Source organism: Morus notabilis, unplaced genomic scaffold (assembly GCF_000414095.1).
Source record: "Morus notabilis unplaced genomic scaffold, ASM41409v2 Scaffold538, whole genome shotgun sequence".
NCBI lineage: Eukaryota > Viridiplantae > Streptophyta > Magnoliopsida > Rosales > Moraceae > Morus > Morus notabilis.
The window spans coordinates 169,417-192,453 of NW_010359796.1; the positions used below are offsets into that span (position 1 = coordinate 169,417).

Genomic DNA, 23,037 nt, shown 5'->3' on the forward strand with positions numbered 1-23,037 from the left:
TCACAACGCTACTACTCTCGATAATTTGTGAATCTATTTCTTTCAGTATTTTGAAAGTTAAAGTTGTTTTAGAGGTCCATAAATTAAACCATACCTATTCTCAAAGGGCAAATTATAGAATTAAATTTTATTTTTAATTATGACTTTAAGGAAACGTTTAGTTCATAAATTAGAATCATGTGATTAGAATTATTTTTAATTTATGTGTATTTTTTATGAAAAAAAATATTATAATAAATTATAAACCATGATTCAAATCATGATTTGAATCCTCCTACCAAACATTCATTAAATAAATAAAGCCAAAGAAACAAAGCCAAAAAAAAAATAATAATAAAATAATTTTTTATTGATAGAATTCAATTCACTTCATCGTACCAAACGTATAATTAGTTTTGTTAGTCGACTTTCTACTTTATTGAATTTACTTGATTGTTAATAGATTCCTTTCAATTCCACAAGCAAACCCAGAAAAAAAAAAAAAAAAAAAAACCTGTAATTGAGCGATTGAAAAAAAAAAAATCATAATCAAAATCAAAATCAAGTTCTTCATTTCGGTGGAATCGAAAGTTTTAATCTGTGTTTGGTAAATATGGACGATGAGGTGGTACAGCGAGTATTCCAAGAAGGAGGTCGCGATTACTTCCAACAGCAACCTTCCACTTCCTCCTCTTCCTCCTCCTCTATCCTCCAATCTCTCCCACTTCACGTGGTACGTTATTCTTTTTTCTCTTTCTTTTTTTTCCCCCCTTGTTTTTTGATGAATTCTCCAATGACTCTTTATGTTTCTTTTGGGTTTCCGAAGATTTTTTTTTAAAAAATTTTTTTGCTCAAATTGGACAGTTTTGTGTTTCGGGTGGGTTTTTAGGAGTAGTATTAAAATTTATTGCCTTCCCAGTCCCACCCACCCCCTTCTCTTTAGCTCGATGCTTGCAAATTTTTGAATCGGGAAATGCGTTGGCATTGGTAGCTGGTGTAAAATGAATTCTACCATGGAGATAAGAATGAGTTTGTTTGTTTATTATAGTTATGAAGTCTGGCATTTAAGGAATAATATTGCTTATTCGTACATACTTTTGGCTAATTATTCACATGCTCTACGTCGAGCGGATGAAGTATGTGGTTACAGAGCATTTAACCACTTTTTTTGTTGAAGGAAAAAAGATTATAGGGATAGAAGGTAGCGCACCCAGATAGTCGTGGGAAGGTAGTGTAATTTCCACGTAGCATACGGATTTCTCACGAAGTGGATTGCCCTTGTACACGTTCACCGTGGTGGGATTGACTCGAACTTAATACCTTGTTGAGAAGAACAAACAGCCTTACAATCCCACCAAATGACTGATGTTAGAGCACTTAACCACTTAACCCTGATGAATGACAAAATTTTGACATTTGGTCATTAACAGTAGTTTAATAACTTGATGTAGTTTGATCTGCTAAGTAGTCCTTGTAAACTAGAAGTAGATCTATTTTATGTGTCGTGTGCCTCTCAACTTTGTTTTGCAATTTGCATGACAAGTTCCTCTGTGGCTTTCTATAGTTATGCTATAGTACTTGTTGAAAATGGAAGTTTTTAAACTATCTTAATGTGCTTTGAAACGCTATTTGTTTACTTTTATCTTACTGTGTACCATCACCAATGCATTGAGAACTTATACCATGAAGTCCTAATTGTGGCTTGTCTTGAAATGATGCAGTCTTTTGATCACGGGTATTATTTATTAGTAAAATCCATCCAAGAACTAAGAGAGAAAAAAGAAGGTCTCGTAACAGTTGGCATTGGTGGCCCTAGTGGCTCCGGTAAAACAAGGTATGCATGAACTCTTTGCAGATGGAAAAATAGTTGCTGCTTGCACTCGGTTGAGATTTTTTTTTTTTTTTAAATATCTTTTTATGATGGTCCCTGAAGCTTAGCAGAAAAGGTGGCATCTGTTATTGGGTGTGTTGTTGTGTCGATGGAGAACTATCGCAATGGAGTTGATGAAGGGAATGATTTGGATTCAATAGATTTCGAGACACTAGTTCGAAATCTCGAGGTATGCTTCTGGTTATATGCTGGCAGTCTATTTTATATGCAGGAGTGAATTAATTGAATATGTCAGACCACTTTGGCGCTTCCTTTTATAGTCTATGTTGTTTTAGATAGTTTGAAAAGGCGTATGAAAGATTCTATTTGGCAAAATCTTGGAATGGCATATACTTCAAACTTCTACAATATTGACATCTTATTGGTACTCCCAAAACAAAGACCAAAAGTTGCATATACTTTTTAATTTATTTTCAAAATAAAACCCTAGTCTTATTTGTCTGGTAAAACCAACTTACTTAAGTTCCGAGTATGTTGATGTATCTATAGTCTTAGATCAAAGGCATTGAGCGCTATGCATTTATGCATGTTGTTTTTGTGTCTATGCAAAATGCATTAGTAACGAAACTCTGGTGAAATAGGATTTGACAAATGGTAAAGATACAGTGATCCCGGTTTTCGACTATCAACAAAAGAGGCGTGTTGGTTCAGAAGCAATAAAGAGTGCTTCTTCTGGAGTGGTAAGGAGCTGAGTTACATTTAGCATGATAATTGTGATGAACATTGAGTTCATTTCAAGAAAATATACTGGAGCATGCATACATGTCCACATCAAATGTATTTATACATTGTGCTGACTTCATATCCCTCCATTTATAGGTAATAGTTGATGGCACCTATGCTCTACATGCAAAATTGCGCTCTTTGCTGGATATTCGAGTTGCAGTGGTAATTTTATCTTTTGGCCCCATCCTCTAATGAATTGTTTTTCAATTAATTGTGAAAAAACTCATAATTCTTTGTATTGTTATCTGTTATATTAGGTTGGTGGTGTTCATTTTAGTCTCCTGTCCAAAGTTCGATATGATATTGGAGATGCTTGTTCGTTGGACTACCTTATTGACAGCATTTTTCCATTGTTTAGAAAACATATTGAGCCAGACCTTCATCATGCACAGGTTGGTGTTTTCTGCTCTTTGCTTGGGTGGGGCCAGGAAGCTATCTTCTTCTCTGATACATGTGCAAACACACACGCACACGCGCGCGCGCATAATATTACCCTTCTAGTTTCTCTAATCTATAATTCCCATTAAACAAGGTCTGTTTTTGTCACTGTTGCTGATTCTTAATTCTCTACATATTTGGTATATTCTGCAGATTAGAATTAACAACAGCTTTGTCTCATCTTTTCGGGAGGCAATTTACAAACTAAAATGCAGAAGTGAGGTGCGAACACCTCTCTTGGGTGTTATTTTCAGTTGTCAATCTACTTATATATATGCACAGAACATGGACACCTTCCTTATTTATGCTGCTCTGGGAGCTATATTTCCGAATGATTTTGTCAAAACTTTGACTATTCATCCAATGATTTTAAACCATATGCTTTCACTATGATGTTGAAACTCACGTAGTTAGGAAACAAGACTTGCACATTGTTGTTTTCAAGGATAAACAACTATTTAAGTTCAATTTGAGTCTGTTTTATAATAATATAACTAGTTTGCTTTATTAGGCATATAAAATAGAAATGATGTGTATAAAGGCAGGATAGGAGAATAAAGTTGATGTTAGAATATCTGGCATAATCTATGAAGAGTGAGAAAATCAGTGCGTGTATATTCTGTTTGTTGCATTCTTAGATGCATGTATTTGTTTCATTGCCTCTCTATCTTTTTGATCATATGCAATGCCCAATGGAGGAGGAAGCATCTGAGTATGTGTTAGGAATTGATTCAGAAACAAATCACACAACAATTCAAAGAAAAATTGATCGATCAAAATGTTCTGAATTGTGGCATCTATTAGCAAATAAGGAAATACAAGATGGATATGGGGGTTTTCAAGTGACCCCTTGCACTCCCTAGAGCAGAAGCTCGTCTAAGTGCAGACTTTTAGAAAATGATAGATAATCCACCTACAACCCCTTGCTCCCGTTCTATTCCATTCTTTCCTAACTAACCTCTTCACTCTCCTCTCTCCAAATCCCGAGGTCCAATCCGTGATTTGAGCTATCAATCCACGCCCTCTCCAACACCCAGCTCTCCAGCGCCTTCCTCAACTTTCTTGTCAGCAACACCCTTTCCCACTTCACCATCCATGTCACCCCTTCCCTCCCCATTAGCTCGCCCCCTTGGGCCTCCTCCTAGCATAAGTAAAACGCAAGGGAAGTCTTGGAGGCCCGTCAACATGCTTCTTTCTAATGTATATATGCTAAATTTATCCAGAGAGATATACTAGGATTACATGGATGTGTTGCGCGGTTCATCTCTTTTCTTGCATTGTTACCCTTGTGTGAACTCTCTAATAAATTTACGTCAAATTTCTTTTCTTGGGTTGTGTTTTGTACTACAATTTTGTTTTATGTCTTGAAATTTTCTAGTTTTGGTTCTCACATTCTTAACTAATCTGACTAAAGTTTAGAGTTTTTGCTACAGTCACCAGATGGGCAGTCTTCTTATTTATTTCAAGGATATGAAGCAGAAACAGATAAGTGAGTGTGCAAGCAGATTGTCCATCTCAGCTTTAAGTAGTTCTTTTAAGGATATAGAAGTAAAGAATCTTTAATTGTTTTTTGTATTTTCATGAATCATGAGCATTTGTTGCCTTTCTCTTTCAGTTTTATAGAGATGTATCTTAGACCCCCTTCAGCAAGTGAAGAAGCACGGATAAATGATTGGATCAAAGTTCGTCAATCTGGAATTAGGTATTATCTATCTCTTGGTGACCAGAGGATTGTTGACAAAAATTTCATCATCAGGCCAAAAGCTGAGTTTGAGGTAAGACCTATCATCTTAGTGACCAGAGTGACACATGGATGAATGAAATTTACTTCGATGGCTGTGTTTCCAAGAATGTTTCAAGTAAAGGAACTTGAACGTGAATTGAGTGAGTTTCTATTATTCACAGTTATACATATAAATAGTTGTACAAGGAACCATTTTAGGAAACTATCCTAGGAAATAAAGACTAATTGACAACTATACACAAAGCTATTCTAGGAAACTAGATCAAATCACAATCAGTCCTATTTTTGATACAATCTTTCTTAATTCGGGTCAATATCTGAATATCTTGCAATACAATCTTCCTTAATTCGGGTAAATATTTGAATATCTTGCAACACTCCCCTTCAAGCTGGCTTGTAGATGTCTTCCATAGCTAGCTTGTTGACTAGTAGTTCAAACTGTCCTTTGTGTAGTCCTTTGGTGAGTATGTCTGCTGTCTGCTGTCTGCTGTGTAGTAGGTACATAAGGAACACAGATTAGTCCACTTTCGATTTCTCCTTGATAAAGTGCTTATCTACCTCAATATGCTTAGTTCTATCATGTAGAACTGGATTGTGAGCAATCGAGATGGCAGCTTTGTTATCACAGTAAATCTTCATAGGAAGAGGCACCGGAATCTTCAATTCTTCAAGTATTCTCTTCATCCACATTGCTTTGCAAATTCCATGTGCAAGAGATCTAAATTCTGCCTCAGCACTGCTCCGAGCTACAACACTTTTCTTTTTGCTCCGCCACTTGGCAAGATTCCCTCCGATAAAGGTGTAGTAACCTGAAATCGATCGCCTGCCAGTAGTGCTACCGGTCCAATCTGCATCTGTATAGACTTCAATTTGTAGATCGTTCCGTCTTCTAAACATAAGGCCCTTTCTAGGAGTTCCCTTCGGGTATCTTAGAATTCTGTAGGCTGCATCAAAATGTACTTGTCCTAGTGCGTGCATAAACTGGCTTACCATGCTCACGGCGAATGCTATATCAGGATGAGTATGTGACAATTAAATCAACTTCCCCACTAGTCTTTGGAACTTCTCTCTGTCAATCACACCTTCAGATTTAGCAGGATCGAGTTTCAGGTTGACGTCAATAGGAGTCTCCGCTACTCTGCAACCCAGAAGACCAGTCTCCTTGAGGAGATCAAGAATGTATTTCCTTTGGTTCACAAAGATCCCTTCCTTTGATCTTGCGAACTCCATACCAAGGAGGTATTTTAACATACCCAAGTCCTTGATCTCAAAGTCTCACGCCATTTTCTTCTTTAGGTCTGTTATTCCTTCAAGATCATCACCTGTTAGAATTATGTCATCCACGTAGACAATTAAGATGGATATCTTACCTTTCTCCGAGTGTTTATAGAACATCGTATGATCAGCTTGGCTCTGATGATAGTTGTAACTTTTCACAGCCTTTCCAAACCGTTCAAACCACGCTCTTGGAGATTGTTTAAGACCATATAGAGATTTTTTAAGTTTGCAGACCTTGTCTTGACCGAACATCTCAAATCCTGGTGGCGGATTCATAAAAACTTCTTCTAAATCCTCATTCAGGAAAGCATTCTTGACATCTAACTGGTGTAATGGCCAGTTATAGTTTGCTGCTAAGGACAACAGTATTCGAATGTAATTATTTTGGCAACCGGGGCAAAGGTTTCTTGGTAATCCACCCCATACGTTTGTGTAAAACCCTTAGCCACAAGTCTCGCTTTATATCTCTCTACACTTGCATCAGCCTTGCACTTTACTGTAAACACCCATTTGCACCCTACTGTTCTTTTATCCCCTGGTAGGTTGACAACTTCCCATGTCCCATTTTTCCTTAGAGCATTCATCTCTTCCATCACTGCTGTTTTCCAGTCAGGATCATTTAGTGCTTCCTGAATGTTTCTTGGCACAAGTATATTAGAAATTTTAAATGTAAAGGCACAGTGTTTCTTTGAGAGTTTACCATAGGAATATCAAAGTCATTGGAATTGTCAAAAGAAATCGACATAGGATCAATGTTAGACTCAGGTTTTTATTAGGACTAAAGAGAAGATTTAAAAGATAAGATTTTGTAGGGAAGTATCTAGACTACCTGTATTTCTTTCAGATGCATTACCCAGGGTGTCTGGTTGAGCTTGTGCTAAGGGGATGGTAGGCCTCTTACCCTTTTGATGATTCTTCCTCCTTGAATAAACAAGTAGCTCAGTATTTTGTTCCTTGGGAACCAACGGTAGTGTTTCTCCCCCTGTTGAGGACTCAGATGTGTTTGGCATAATAGACTCGGGATCACTAGTTTCCAAAACATTATTGGGAAACTTCAAAAACTCATTTTGAGATATGGGATTGATAATGCAATCCTTTGTTTTAGGTAAGGGTTGGGAAATAACATCCCAAAAATTTCCTTCTTCTAGATTCTCCCCCTGAAGAGAAATTTTTTGAAAGAAAGGTTGATTTTCCACAAAAGTTACATCCATAGAAACGATGGTTGTTCTAGTTCGTGGATTAAAACACTTAGTATCCTCTGTTGTTAGGTGAATAACCAATAAAAATGCATTTTTCAGCCCTTGGATCTAGTTTAGATCGATTTTTACTAGGTATATGAACATAAATTGTGCACCCAAATATTTTTAGAGGAAGATCAGAAGGAATACATGTTTCAGGAAAATACTGTTTTAAACGTTCAAGAGGTGTAGTGTAATTTAGAACACGAGTAGACATCCTGTTAATTAGATAAGATGCAGTTAAAACAGCTTCACCCCAAAGATATTTGGGAACATTCATAGAAAACATAATAGCTCGTGAAACATCAAGTAAATGTTTATTTTTGTGTTCAGCAATACCATTTTGTTGAGGTGTATGCACACAAGTAGTTTGATAATGAATAGCTTTTTATGTCCAAAATTTTCCAAGAACTTCTTTAAAATATTCAGTTTCATTATTTGTATGAAGAATCCCAATTTTGGTTTGAAAAAGATTTTCAATCATCTTGTAAAAGTTTTTAAATAAATTTTCAACCTTAGATTTTTCCTTCATTAAATGAACCCAGCATAAATGAGTATGATCATCAATAAAAGTCACAAACCATATTTTTTCCGAAGAGGTATTGATCCTTGAAGGACCCCAAACATCACTATGAATTAAATAAAAAGGTTTTGAAGCCTTATAAGGTCTTGAAGGATAAATATTTCTATGACTTTTTGATAAAATGCAGTTCTCACAATGTAATTTAGAATAATTCAAACCTTTAAATAAACTAGGAAATACTTTTTTAAGATAAGGAAAACTAGGATGCCCTAATCTATAGTGCCAAAGCATAACTTGATCCTTAACTGGAGTAGAACTGATACTACTTAAGCCTTAAGCTCGTTTATTCTTAGAATCTTCATCTTCAAAATAGTAGAGGCCATCTAACAGCTTAGCACTGCCAATCATCTTCCTCGAGCTCAGTTCCTGAAAGATACAGTAGGATTCAAAAACGGTAACATGACAATTAGAATCTCTAGATAATTTACTAACGGATAACAGATTACAAGAAAGTTTAGGCACATGGAGGACATTTTTGAGGGAAATGGTTTTAGAAAGAGTAATCAAACCTTTTACTAGCTATGGAAGAATATGATCCATCTGCTATACGAATTTTTTCATGTCCAGAACAAGGATTGTAAGTACGAAATAAATGAGAAAGACTTGTCATATGATCAGATGCTCCTAAATCTATGATCCAAGGAGTAGAATAACTAGGAAAATGATAAGATAGGGCATTTGATTTTCTACCATCTGCTCTTTGTTAAAGGGGACAGATTTGGCCTCATGTGCAGTAGCATTGCGGGTGAATCGGCCTTCATGAGAGCCCTTCCAATTAGCCGGTTTCCCATGGATCTTCCAGCAGGTCTCATGTGTATGACGTGGTTTATTGCAATGGTCACATCAAATGCGACTTCTTTCATCAATTTTCTTGGCAGTGTTTCGGCCAGTACTCATTCCAGCGGCCAATGCAGAGTTTTCAAAATTACCGCCGGAGTTCTTCTTGCCAAGCATGACCAAACGGTGGCTCTCTTCACGGCGGACCTCAGAAAACACCTCTCCAATCAAAGGAAGTGGCTGCCTACCAATAATTCTGCCTCTCACCTCTTCAAACTCCATTTTAAGCCCAATAAGAAATTTAAAAATACGGTTATCCTCTACCGTTTTCTTATAGTGATTACAATCTTCTGGGGATTTCCATTTGTGGGAAAATAGGAGAAGAAAAAAATATTTCTTATTCTCTAAATTATACTATACAGCCGGTCCTCTTAGGGTTTTATACACAAAAATAGAATCTCCTAGATTATTCCTTAACCCATTATTCATGAGATATCAGGAAACTAACTGATTACCCTAATCCTAGGGATACACAATATAAAATTCAAACTTTCCTAATATATCCTATTTACAAAATCAATAAGATTGCGTTTTCCACACCATTCATAATCATTAAAAAGATCTAAATCCTGCCAAAGACGTTTTAAGGAATTAAAATACTTAGTGACACTATCCTCACCTTGGCGGATTTCTCCAAGTTTCAAGGTCAATTCAAATACTTGAGGTTGATTTCACAAGTCCGAGTACATTTGATTGACGTCGTCCCAAAGCTCATTTGCCGTGTGATAGCACAAGTAATTGGAGCTTATGTCCTCCTCCATAGAGTTCACCAGCCACGCCATCACCATGGAATTTTCAGCGCCCCACGTTGGATAGGTTGCATCATCAGCCACAGGCTCCTTCTTCTCTCTGGTCAAGTAACCAATGTTGCCCCTACCCCGGATATACATGCGCACTGATTGAGACCTGAGCAGAAAATTTTCTCCATTCAGTTTAAGGGTTATTCCTAGACTGTTCTAGATTGCTAGTAGACTCGGAAACGTCGTCAGACATGATTGAAAAACTGGGCTGTTTCTGGGCAAAAAAACCTAAAGAGGGCGGCTAGGCAACTGGGCTGTTTCTGGGCAGAAAAACTTAAAGAGGGGCAGCTAGGTTTTTTCGGCAGAGGCAGAGAATAGGACCAGACTAGTGCTCTGATACCATGAACATGAATTGAGTGAGTTTCTATTATTCACAGTTATACATATAAATAGCTGTACAAGGAACCATTTTAGGAAACTATCCTAGGAAATAAAGACTAATTGACAACTATACACAAAACTATTCTGGGAAACTAGATCAAATCACAATCAGTCCTATTTTTGATACAATCTTTCTTAATTCGGGTGAATATCCGAATATCTTGCGACACAATCTTCCTTAATTCGGGTAAATATCCGAATATCTTGCAACAGAACTAAAATAACACACGTGCCTTTTAGTTATTATTATTCTTTTCTTTACTGAATCTGAGCTTCCCAAGTCCTAACCAACTCCTTTCAATCTGATCCAAGTCCCAGGAGCAAAAAGATATATTGATAATTTGACCATACATTGCACGGAAATTTGTTTGCCTCCATGTGAACTATTGAGTGTCAAATTTCAGCAGCAGATTGATACCGTGATAACTTGTCTCAACTTTTCATGCAAAGTTCGCTTTTTTAGGTGAATTTTTTAATTCCAAACTAGTGTGCTTCGAGTCATGAGAGATGATTTGTAAGATCCTGTTTACAAGAAGGCAAACAAACAAGGTAGTAAACACGTGACACTGGTGTGGTCTGAAATTCTTGCTTGGGGTTCACGCTGTTGTGACATTGTTAGATAAGAACGCAAAAACTTAAAAAATAAAGATCAGCAGCCTTCTTGGTAATTTTTAAGCAGTTTATGTTACCACTAACTTATTAAGAGATAAGTCTTTAGATTTTTGCTTTACAACAATATAATGATTCCTAATTGAAACTTGTGTGAAAATCTCATGTTTATAGACTACATAGTTTGTGGGTCCTTAATAAGTAAAAAAAACTTTTTAACACTTCTCTTACCAATCTTTTAACATCAAAAGCAGGTTGGACGTATGACTTTAGGCGGGCTGCTTGCTTTGGGATACAATGTCGTTGTTAGTTACAAACGAGCATCTACGTCAATCAATAATGGCACTGTATCAATGTCACTCGAAACCATTGATACTCTTGAGGAGACATTCATGGTGCTGAGAGGCACAAATAGGAAAGTATGACCCTGGTGTTCTTTAGTAAAGTTAGTATAACTACCTATGTTTTATTTTTCCCAAGGCTTACTACTACTGTACTGATTATGGGATCATCACTTGTATATGTTGTTCAGTTGATCAATGGTAATGCTATATTGTATTGGTATCCTCTTCTTTAAAGCTAATTTTATTTCGTAAGAAGGATCTTTTGGGCACAGAGAGGAGGATCCATGGACCTGTTCGGTGGACCCAAAAGGAAAAAATCTCTTGTGGACCAAAAAACAAGAAAAGAGCATAAACATGACCGAAGGGGCATTTTAAACATTTGTATTTTAAGTGCTGGAACTTTGAATGTTTTCTTGAGGGGCCAGTTTTAAGCATAAAGATCATCAAGAACAAGAAAATCTCTGACTTAAGAATCAGAATCATTATATTTGTTTTTTTGTTTTCCCTTCTTGAAGATATTGTCTTGATAAAGGTCGATCATTTGACCATGTAGAGTGATAGTGCAAACTTCATAGGTTTTTTCTATGGATCAAGTTAGTTACGTACTGAGTCTTGTGCAAGGTGGTTGGAGACTAATTGTCACTAAAACTTGTTCATTTTGGTTGATCTTATTTTCTGTAGACAGTTGGAAAAGAAGCGTTAAAGATGGGCATTGGGGGACCTTGGATCACTAAGTCATATCTGGAAATGATTCTGGATAGAAAAGGTTGCATACTGGACGTTCTTCTGTCTGGCATTATAATGAATGTTTATTCTACTGTTAAAGTATTTGATTTTTTCCTGGACATTCTCCTTTTTCTTCTCCTTAGAAATTTTGGTATGTGGTTTCGCAGTCGTCATTATTGTTATGGTCTATGATAGATTATTCTTATTTCTTGTGCAGGTGTACCTCGTCTTAATACACCACCACTTGTGTCTAGTACTTCTCTTACCAGTAACCAAGACAGAACAATAGCTGCACCCAAGCCCATCCGTGTTACTCCGAATCTCGTACCTAGGCTTGAGGATTTATCTCAGCCATGGACTCGATCCCCAACAAAAGCAACAATGGAACCTGTAGTGGCAACATGGCAATTCCTTTCATCAGATCCTCATTGTGCTGATAGCTCAACCATAGGTATGTTTCCTTGACGTTTAGACTGACCTTGTCATAATTTTTTTTTTTTTCCTGGGCACACTGCAACTTCCATGTTTAGACTTCTCTCATGAAGCAACCACAGATCCTTCCACTTTCAGGGATACCATGAAACTTGCTCCAATGCCGGATTCATATGACTTGGATAGGGGATTGCTTCTTGCTGTGCAAGCAATTCAGGTAAGGAGTCTAAGATAAGTTGATAGTAAGGTTTTGTGAACATGAACCTCTTGGAAACTTCCATCGTGAGAACTTGAACATATTTTTTTAATGTAGTCTTTTGTTGACTATTTCAGGCTTTGTTGGAGAATAAAGGTTTCCCAGTTATAGTTGGCATTGGTAATATGGGTTTGGGTTGACCCCACCTCCTCCCCTCCTCTTGTGGTTGAGTCTACACTAGTCAGCATTTTTGCCTGTTTAAGAAGTTACTATTAGCGTTACACATTCCATATGTTGTTGTAGCATACATATTGAACCGTATAGGAATTCTATAAACATGCGTATATTCTGTAATCTGTTGTATAATTCATTTGCCTGGGAGTCAAGCTTTCACTTGGTGGATGAGAGGGAAGATTTAAACTGTTTGGCTGGGAATCCAGCTTTCACGTGGTAGATAAGAGAGAAGTTTTAAACCTGATCTGCAAGCCTGTCTCGTATGATTTTGGATCTGGGAATTTATCTTTTTCATGTGAAGGCACAAGGATGTTGTGTTGTTTTGGTTCACCAATATCCTGCCTTTAACTCTTTTTGGATCATGTCTTTGTGCAATTTTCATTGATGGGTTATGTAAATCAGAAAGGGGGGATACCTCTTTCTCTCTCTCTGTCTCTCTCTCAATAGAGAGAGCCATTTTCTATTTTATCAACATTCTTTTTTACTCGTAAGAGTTATTACTACGTGCGGGTCCTTCTTCTCTCTCTCTCTCTCTCTCTTTCAATAGAGAGCCATTTTCTATTTTATCAACATTCTTTTTTAGTTGTAAGAGTTATTACTACGTGCCGGTCCTTTTTGGTGTTTGTATGTATGCACTGAGCTTTTATCATTTCTGTTTGAACGAGGGCAATAAAAAAGGTTGTATTTTTGGTGGGGTCTTTTTACTAAACGAAGTAATGGGGAAAACAGCCGATATTAATGTAAAAATGATCAGTTCAAACTACACAATTGCAATTTTTGTTTAGAAGTTGAACTTCACATTCTGGGACTAATATCCTTTTCTAGTCTGTGGAGCCTGCTTCTTTAACATCTTGACTTTATTTTACCTTGAGATACTTATGTTATTGCTTATGTTGCTGTTGCAGGAGGTCCAAGTGGGTCAGGAAAGACTAGTTTGGCTCACAAAATGGCAAATATAGTTGGTTGTGAAGTTGTTTCACTCGAAAGCTATTATAGGTCCGAACATGTTAAGGATTTCAAGTATGACGACTTTAGCTCGCTTGATTTATCCTTGCTCTCAAAAGTAAGTTATCCATCATTGTGTGACTCATGGAGTCTATACGATTTCTTATATTGTATCTTGTGGTATGTGAGACATGGCTAGTCAGGTGATTATTGACTTCTTGCATCTATGGAGACTGTAAAATCTAGAAATTTGGACGAATCAACAGGGCTTACACATTTGCTTGAGCCAATTTCCTAACCTTTTATTATACAATTTCCTCTTTAACATCCGCTTAATGATACCTACAGTAAACACTATGGTATTATACAGGTGTTGAGAAAGAATTATCTGCTGAGATGTCTGTACATAAATTTATCGAGACCGCTTTTGCTTATGATGTTTTGAATTGTTAGCAATATACGAGACCTATCATTCACAACAAAAAACATCTATTGCTTTAAACAATGGTTGGTACTCTATTTATAGAATTTGAAATGTAAATTAACACAGTCAAGTCTTTTTACACGAAAGATTTGCATGGATTTAAGAATGATTTTTTGTAAGTTGTAATGTTTGAGTAATGAAGGCGGAGACTTACTGATAGGTTTCAACTGAGAATAAGAAACAAAAGGTGGGCTCTTTTTTTTGGTTTTTCATTCTCCTGTAATATATTGTCGAAACCATTTTTCTCAATATTGGCATGCCTAACAAATTGTTTTCATATAGTTTTTGAATTGTTACTGCTTTTATTTGGTGTTTCCTAGTAAAGTGAAGGTTGTATTACTATTTTAAAATAGTAGACAATCATCTGCAGAATATTGATGATATAAGAAATGGCCGGAGAACAAAAGCGCCTGTTTTTGATTTGGAGACTGGTGCCCGGAGTGGCTTCAAGGAACTTGAAGTTTCAGAAGATTGTGGGGTGGTCAGTTACAAATTTTCTTAGAATTGGTCATCTTTTACATTGTGCTGCTTGGTATTAAATGTCATGATTCTTTCTTGGAAAGAACAAAAAATAAACAGAGCATGTTTGTAGAAAGAAAAGTAAACAGAGAATGGGTTGGCTTTGAGCTATTTTAGTGTACTACAATGGGAAAATTTAAATTTATATATCAAATACTATGCTGAATTATATATTACTTGTATGTAAAGCATGTAGCTCTAGAAAATTGTTTGTCTAATACATCTCACAGTTTTTATGATAATCACACTTATATTTCGCAATTCAAACTATTCATTTAATTAAAATTACCGAATTTTAGCTTTCTTTTTCTTTTTCTCGCTTAATAAGATTTTTCTGTTTTCTTTAAGCAGATCATTTTTGAAGGAGTTTATGCTCTGCATCCTGATATCCGAAAATCTCTGGACTTGTGGATTGCTGTTGTAAGGATACCTTCCTAATTCTTTTGCGAAGCTTTTATATCCTCCCGTTCTTCATCAATTTCTTCTTATTCGCACGCCCTCCCTCTAAACTTGACCTCAATTGATGATGAGAAAGAGTAGCCATCGCTAACCTCTTTAATCTCATTGTCATTATTTTGTTCCGTGAAAAACAGGTTGGCGGTGTTCACTCGCATCTTATCTCCCGAGTTCAAAGGGATAAAAGTAGAATGGGGTACTTTATGTCCCAGAACGAGATTATGACGACAGTGTTTCCAATGTTTCAGCAGCACATTGAACCACATCTTGTTCATGCACATGTTAGTGGATTGGGAGCTTTCCGAAAGTTTTATTTATGAAAGAATGAGTAGTTTATTTGAAGATTATCCAACAGGAAATGTGTTTTTCAAGATTATTTGTTTGTTGATTTCGCAGGAGCCACACTGTCGATTTTCTTAAAAATGTTTTGTAATTCCTTCCCCTTTTTGGACGTATGCTAGTGCATGCATTGTACTGTACTGATACAACAATACTATTCAGAGCTGAATTTGGTTGTCTTATGATGACTAAAAGATTTGTTTTCTTCTTCATTGCAGCTCAAAATTCGAAATGACTTTGATCCTGTGCTTTCTCCTGAGAGCTCATTGTTTGTGTTAAAGAGTAACAAGCAAGTAGGGCATTGTCGCACTATCTGAAATTTACGTGTATCTGATTTGCTTCTGACAAATATTTTCCATGTTGTCCAATTGGTAACAGGTGGGTTATCAAGATATCTTGAAATTTCTTGATCCAGCAAAGTTCTGTAGCTCTGTTCAGAATTTCATTGATTTATATTTCAAACTTCCGGGGATTCCTACTAATGGGCAGTTGACTGAAAGTGATTGTATACGGGTTAGAATATGTGAGGGCAGATTTGCACTGTTGATACGTGAGGTTTGAAGTGCAAACATTTTTCATTCCTTGTAATAATTAGTCTCTTTCTTTGAGATAGTAGTAACCTGATTTGGGTTTTCATTTCGATTTATTACTAGCCAATAAGAGAAGGAAACTTCATCATTCAACCAAAAGTAGATTTTGATATTAGCATCAGTACAGTTGCTGGCCTTCTTAACCTGGGGTAAGTTATCTTTTTTAACGGTGGTTGTTGCATATGATGTTACAGTAAACAATTGTCATTATCATTTTGTGATGTTAGGTATCAAGCTGTAGCTTATATCGAAGCATCTGCATTCATTTACCAAGACGGAAAGGTTATTATCATTTATGAATTATTTCGCTAATCTTTTGCTCTAGTAGTTATTAATTTGTATCATATGACGTTCCCATAGTCGAAGTATACCGTATTTCAAGTTTCTAATGTTTAAATCTTTGCATTTTCATTGTCTGATTTAGATTTTAATTGAGATTGATCATTTACAAGATGAGCTTGGTCCATACCTACAAATCAAGGGGGTTAATAAAGAGGCAGTCAAAACTGCTGGTTCAATGCTTAAACTGGATGGTTCATATACGACAAAGGTTTTTTGCCTTTATTATACTATGTGATTGTATAATTTTTATATAATAATGCGGTTAGAGTGGAAGAGATCTGGTCATAAGGTCCTACTCCTGGTATACTATGGGTGACTTCAAGTGCGCTCTGCTATTGCCTTTTATTTTTTCTTTCGACATCTATCCTTTGTTTTATATAAAATTGTGCATGCATATGTATCACTTGTATTGCGTAAAGTGGTATGTGTTGTGCCACTAAGGGCTTTCTTCCTTTGTTTAATGTAAACCGTTAATGTTTTTCTTCCTTTTCTGGCGCCTTCAAGATTTTGACTTCCCTTATATTTATATTGCCTGATTTGCTCCTTGACGTTTGTTTTAATTTTATTTAATTTTTGTAGAGTTATCTTCAGATAGTCCTGGAAAGATTACCTGCACTGGAAAGGAATTCTGCCGGTATTCACACTCATCAAGCTGCAAGGTTGCACGAGCTTGTAGAATTCATTCAATCTCAGGTATTTTCTTTCTATGTTTACGGTAGTGCTGTTATTTAGCAGGAGATGAAGTAGTTATGATATAATCAGATCAATAACCATTTTCCACAAAATTAAGACTTGAAATCAGTGGCTTCCATTCCATCCAAAAAGAGAAAATTGGAGCTATATAAGCCACCCATCTTCCAAGTAAACATATCTTTAATATTTTTGCAAGTGCTGTTGCATATCCAGTATTTACCATAATTGTTGTGGTGGATGGAACAAACAGGGAAGCTGTTCGGCTTCTGAATCCTCACCGAGCAGGGAAATTTCTCCAATGGAAGGGGTTATTGAAGACATGCAATCAAGGATTAGAAGGCTTGAACGCTGGCATACAATCAATACAGTATATACAATGCCCTTTTCTTGAAGAGTCATTTGTAACATTAGTGTTTCCCAACCTTATTTAAGTACTTACGCGACCTTTGTGGCAGGTACTATGGACTTTTTTGATGTCTGCCCTTGTTGGTTACTCACTCTACCAAAGAAAACGACACTAATTTCTATTTCTGGACTCTAATTGCAAGAAGAGTTCTCCTTGACTGTATATTGCAATGGCAGTATCTTTTTTCACTGCCTGGCTTTCATGAATTCTCCTTCCACACAATTTCATATTAAGCACAGTTTTCAACAGGAACTTCCCAACGAGCACTTGTTTCCCTGGTCTAGGATCAGTGCCAGTCATAAGAAACGTTTTATGATTGTAACTTTAAAGCAATTACTTTCGTTGTCCCCTTTTTGGGGAATTCTCAAGAGGAAATGAAAATAATAACAGGTTGAGAAATTTGATGAATAAACCCACTACGGATTTTGTTCTTTTTGGATCATGATAGTCGTGTATAGACTATAAACTTGGAAAGCTAATCTTAATTACATGCTTGACTTTTCCTCTACATTGCCTACCATTTTCTTTTTTCCTGTAAAATAAAGTCCTTGTCTCAGAACTCGTATTCTAATTCAAAATCACGGGATATTTATATTTTTTATATCATGTGTTTTAAGTTTATTTAAAATCTAAATTTTTATTTTTTTTATCTCATTAAATTTATACTTTCAAATTAAATTTAATATACAAATCTATATTTTATCTCAATCAATAATTGATTTTAACTTTTAAAATGATTCAACTATCTTTAAGAAAGAGAGAAAAAAAAAACTTCTATTTACCAATGTCACAATAAATTAAAACTTAATAACATAAAAAAAGCTCATTTTAATGGTATATTTTTTAGAAGAAAACCGTACGTTAAGTTTTTAGAGTTTTTCATTTTCTTATTCAAGGGTTTTTAGGTATTTTAAAGTTAAAATCAAGAGTGACTGGAAATGTATAAATTTAGATATTAAATTTAATTTAAGGTATATATTTGATGAGATAAAAAACTGAAGATGTCATTTTTTAATAAACCCAAAATATAAGGTATAAAAAAGTAAATATCCCAAAAATCATTACAACATGAGAAGGCTGTGTTTCAACTTAAAAATCGAAAGTTGTAATACACAAAAATGACTTTGCAGGTACCGAAAACCATTCATATTGTACTCCATGGAACGCAGCAAATGTAAACTTGAATAAAAATTTGCATCATGTCCCAAAGATATAATTTTATTTCAGCATATAGATATCCATTTATCTTTGCCTTTGAAAGAAAGAACTGTGTTATCCACAATCCTATTATACCTACCAAAATCCTATTACACCTCATTTCCAAGACTGGCTATTTGGTCAACGAATAGTAGGTAGAAAGAGGCCTAACTTCGACCCACGCAAGATCAACTGCTATACAGAAGAGAAATAGCACAACATAGCTCTATTGCAAACTTCAAAATCTTTTCCAACAATAGTGGCGATGGTATTCTATATTTTTGTAAATGACTCCAAAATCTGGGGATTCTTAAAGAAATATGCAGCAATGGCTATTAGGAAAATCAATATAATGAGCCACAAGCTAATTTCTCCTGCAAAGGAAACAAAAGTAAATGTTACATTCAGAAAGACAAAAAAGAGCTGAAACAAACAAATGAGAATATATCTGAACTAAGTAGGCCTCGTGATCTTCTCTTCAATTCATGTAGTTCTGCACAAAAACAAGTTTACCGTGATGTCAACGGATAACTACCAGACCTACCCGTTACTCGAGCAGCCCCACCACATTTACCCTGAAAATTTTCAGGGGACTCTGTGTCTTAATATGTGTTGAGATCCCTTCGTTTTATATAAGTATCACTTACTATTATTTAGTTAGTTTTACGTGACATTTTCTGCTCCCTAATGCCATTTCAATTTCTTTCAGAAAACTATTATTAAAAGATGGCTCCTCCTGCTGTTCCTCCACTTTTCCAAACTAACCTCAACATAAATACATGTTTATTTATTTGTTAGAAAAGATTATTTAGTAATTTAAATGTACTAGCAAGGAGGTTAGAGCTGCTACTTGTTTAAAATTAATTTAATAGCCGACTTGGGTCTCCATTGAGAGTTAAGGTTAAGTGAGAAATGTGCAAATTACTTTAAGATAATAACCAACTTGGGTCTCCAATGAGAGGTAAGGTTATGTGAGGAATGTATTGACTACAGTGTAAAGAAGCATCTCAAGCAGTTGGCACATAATACAAGAAATAGGATGTAAAGAACATCTCAAACAGTTGCCATGAAATACAATAGACATTCTACTGAATCACATTCAGATATATGGGCGGCACTTACGATTTTCCTTCGCCTCCTGGATTATTGTCACCCTTGCACTTGAGTCCAGGGACGCAGAAGCAAAAGCGCTGTATTTAGTTAAGTCACATGGTTCACTAGTGGTTCTTAGAATAATTTTTTTTTTTTTTAATTAACCAGAGGCGAAGAAAATGTCAATAACCTTGAATCAGGAGAGAATCTCAATGCAGTTACAAAGCCAAGGTGTGCCTTTTTAATCACTTGATGAGTCCGCATACTTGTTGAGTTTATAATCATAACATCTCCTTCGGTTGTTCCACTGTATTTTCAAAGGGAAAAAGAGAAAATTTAAAGGAAAAAAAAAATAACACTGTTTATTTCATCGCTCACTGATATTACAACCCACGAAGTGAAGAATTTACCATGCAAGGAACTTTCCATCAGCAGAGACATCAAAGGCTAAAATTGTGTCACGGACAACAGACTTAGAACTAATCCTCTTCCATGTGGTTGTGTTCCATGTTGCAATGCTTCCCCCTTTACCTGTTACGTACAAAGATCCATGATGTTTAACTATTGAAACAACAATACAGAAAAAAACCAGTTCATTCAATAGTTCAGGAAAATTATAAATGGGTTCTGTCTACCTGTCACGGAAACAGTGTATAGAACAAGATTCTTCTCATTGGTCTGTGAAAATCTGCATGAGCAAAAAATTTCATCCTGCATGCGTGTAACCAATCAGTTAATAAATAATAATAAAAAATCACATGATTTCTTCAATGTGAAGTCACACAGAAAATATGAAAACAAAAATTTAGCGGATCTGGTGTCCCAGCAGAAAACTAGGTTCTTTGCTGAGTTGTGAAACCAATCAAAATGTTGTAGGATTCAATTGTATGCTACATTCTCCTACTCTTGAATTTAACAACTGTTCCATTTATATTGTTAAAGCATGAATAGGAGCATCTTGAGAGTTACTCACATTTCCCTTTGGCAGAGAAGCTACAGCTTTTGATGAAGTTACATCCCACACCCTACAGCCACCATTTCCCAGGGAGACAAGCAATTTTCCATCAGGGCTGAGCAAAACCATTAAGCCAGGAAGATAAGTAAAAAACCAAAAGCAAAAATATGAAAGAAATATCTCCTGTTTCTAAATATAGTGACACTGCAAACCTGAAATCTAAATCCTTCACACTAGCATGAGCTTGAGCTTCATTAAGAATAATTTCCATGCTAGGCCATTTGAAAACCTTTAAATTGCCATTCTGTACTGCAACAAAGTCAAATAATTATAAAGCATGCTTTTTCCGGGGAAAAAAAATCATCATTTCTTCCTATTAATTGACTTTTCCAAAACATGCAGAATTGCAAAAGCAGTAAAACAAGAGGCAAAGCACCAGTTATTGGAAGAGATCACGAAGGCAAAAACTAAATTCTGTATCAATTAGATGTAGCATTTCTTCATTTTGTAATATCACGCCTTTATGTAGAAGTGGAGTAAATAACTAAAACTAGAATAGTAATTGAGAATACATTACAAAACAAATATACGAAGTAAATTCACTTTCCCCTTGCGTGGGGCCTTTTTTTTTTCCCCCTCTATACATAGTAAAAAACAACAATCTGAGGATGCTTATCCACCTCACCACCGGATGCAAGTACAGATCCCTCATCGTTAAATTCCAATGCTAACTGTTGTTCAACGTCTTGCAATAAGTTAAGCTCTTTCTCAGACTGCTTGATACCCAGTTTATGACCTTCAGAGCTACGTTCTCCATCCCACTCAAACCATCTGTACGAGAATGTCCAATTATTAACCCACCATTACCAAAGTACAATCTTCTTTGTGCTCTCAGGAAAATAAATAATGCTAACAAACCATTCCGTTTAGTAAGCAGAGCGTCGTCCTTCAATTGATAAAATAAAATTTTCTATAACGAAAATTTGGTATGAAAGTTTGAGATGTCTAACAATATTACCAGGTGAAGTATAAAGATTCAAGGGGGAAAAATCCCCTTGTAGAATTTCAACTTATACTTAACTATCTCACTGGCACAGTGATTAAAGATGTACTACTTTAAAGTCAACAACTTTTTAAAGCTAATCATAACTTCACTGAAAGACCAAAAGGAGTTTCCTTACATACCTGCAAAATTTTGGGAATGAGCAAATGAGTCCCTCTCCACGGGGATGACCCGCCATTCGATAAGGCAAATCAGAGCCAGTCCCATGCTTAACAACCTGCATTTATCGCAAAACTCAATCAGCGATTGACAAAAGAGGAAAACTTGACCTAAATTCGAAGAGAGGGATCAGGAAATTCACAGGCAGATCGGAGAGAGAATTGGAGGCGAGATCGAACTCGGAGAGAACGACGGCGTTGGGGATCCCGCTCCGGCCCTCGCCGCCGCCGCCTGCCAAAACGACATAGTTCCGATCGTCATTCCGATCTGGCTGGTCCTCTTTCTGGTCTTCTTCGGATTTGAAGTCAAATCGGATGGACTTGTAGGGAACCCAAGCAACGGCGTAGAAAGGCACGCCGTACTTTCTGAAGTTCGAAGGCTCTGGATTATTGCTCTTCGCCATTGTTGGTCGCTCGGATCTCTCTCTGTGTCTGAATTTGAGCTCGAATCGTGTGATAAGCATAAAGGTCGAGTCGCTCACTGAGTCACAGACAGTAATGCCTCTGTGAAATTACCGTAATAACCAATTTGGGGACGAACAATTACCATTTTGTCCACTTCAGAAGTGATGCATACTGGGAAAATGTCATTTAGATAATTTATAAATGAGGTTATGTTTTTTTAACCGTTAAATTTACGTATTTTTTTTAATTTTATGTGTTTTTATATAAATTTGAAGGATATAAAACTTAACCTATTAGTACGTTAGTGTATTAGAAAATGTCCTTAAAATTATAAATAATTAAAGGAAAAAGCTACAATATGGAAGCTTTTTTTTATGGCTGGCAATTCAGGTAGTAACACGACTCAAAACTCGCACAAAGTTAGCAAGTTTGAGTTTATTATATATGGGTTTAGATTATAATCGGGTTGACACGATTAATAAATGGGTTAGGTTAGGGTTGACCTCTTAACACGAAGTAACACGAATTAACACGATTAACTATATGTGTCATCTGTAATCTCATAATATGTGATATAACATGAAAATTTATATGACACATTAAATATAAATAATGTGAATTTTAATATTAAGAGGTAAAATCTATTTATTTTTCTTAAAAAAAGATAAATTAATCAATAAACATGTTAAACCTGTATTGATCATATTAAATAAATCATTATTATATTAATTATTTATTTAATATATTAATTTAAACTGATTATAAAGATTGACACGATTAATACAATTAATAAATAAGTTATATTTAAGTTAATATTTTTAACACATTTAATAAATATATTATATTTAAATTAATATTTTTTTGACATAATTAATAAATTAATTAATACAAATATTAACACAAATTGCCACTCTACTTTTTTCCCTTGTCCATACGTTTGTCCGAGATTGTCAACAA

The 23,037-nt window shown here is 35.7% G+C and overlaps 2 protein-coding genes across 7 annotated transcripts; one reads left to right on the plus strand and one right to left on the minus strand.

Annotated features, from left to right (window-relative positions):
• Positions 1-440: 440 nt before the first annotated feature.
• Positions 441-17,621, plus strand: LOC21405714. Of its 5 annotated transcripts, none has more exons than XM_024163608.1 (26): positions 441-712; positions 1,701-1,813; positions 1,913-2,039; positions 2,452-2,550; positions 2,690-2,758; positions 2,854-2,988; positions 3,188-3,256; positions 4,468-4,523; positions 4,650-4,809; positions 10,756-10,923; positions 11,530-11,614; positions 11,792-12,025; positions 12,129-12,223; positions 12,340-12,382; positions 13,342-13,499; positions 14,236-14,346; positions 14,736-14,804; positions 14,978-15,121; positions 15,398-15,472; positions 15,558-15,734; positions 15,833-15,918; positions 15,997-16,051; positions 16,194-16,319; positions 16,691-16,804; positions 17,055-17,171; positions 17,260-17,621. In XM_024163608.1, the coding sequence occupies exons 1-26, from the start codon at positions 593-595 to the stop codon at positions 17,323-17,325; spliced, it is 2,871 nt and encodes a 956-aa protein (XP_024019376.1). In that variant the 5' UTR covers positions 441-592; the 3' UTR covers positions 17,326-17,621. The 5 variants fall into 5 exon arrangements, with proteins under 5 accessions (XP_024019376.1, XP_024019377.1, XP_024019378.1 ...); XM_024163609.1 differs by having other exon boundaries at positions 10,759-10,923; XM_024163610.1 differs by lacking the exon at positions 16,194-16,319.
• A 729-nt stretch (positions 17,622-18,350) lies between these two features.
• Positions 18,351-22,165, minus strand: LOC21405715 (SEC12-like protein 2). 2 transcript variants are annotated; one of them, XM_024163639.1, is made up of 10 exons: positions 21,819-22,165; positions 21,640-21,734; positions 21,135-21,285; positions 20,667-20,758; positions 20,473-20,524; positions 20,135-20,210; positions 19,910-20,030; positions 19,690-19,806; positions 19,530-19,597; positions 18,351-18,781 (listed from the first exon to the last, which is right to left on the minus strand). In XM_024163639.1, exons 1-10 carry the CDS (start codon positions 22,137-22,139, stop codon positions 18,681-18,683), a joined length of 1,194 nt encoding a protein of 397 aa, XP_024019407.1. In that variant the 5' UTR covers positions 22,140-22,165; the 3' UTR covers positions 18,351-18,680. The 2 variants fall into 2 exon arrangements, with proteins under 2 accessions (XP_024019407.1, XP_024019406.1); XM_024163638.1 differs by having other exon boundaries at positions 18,355-18,781; positions 20,473-20,569.
• Between the last annotated feature and the right edge of the window lie 872 nt (positions 22,166-23,037).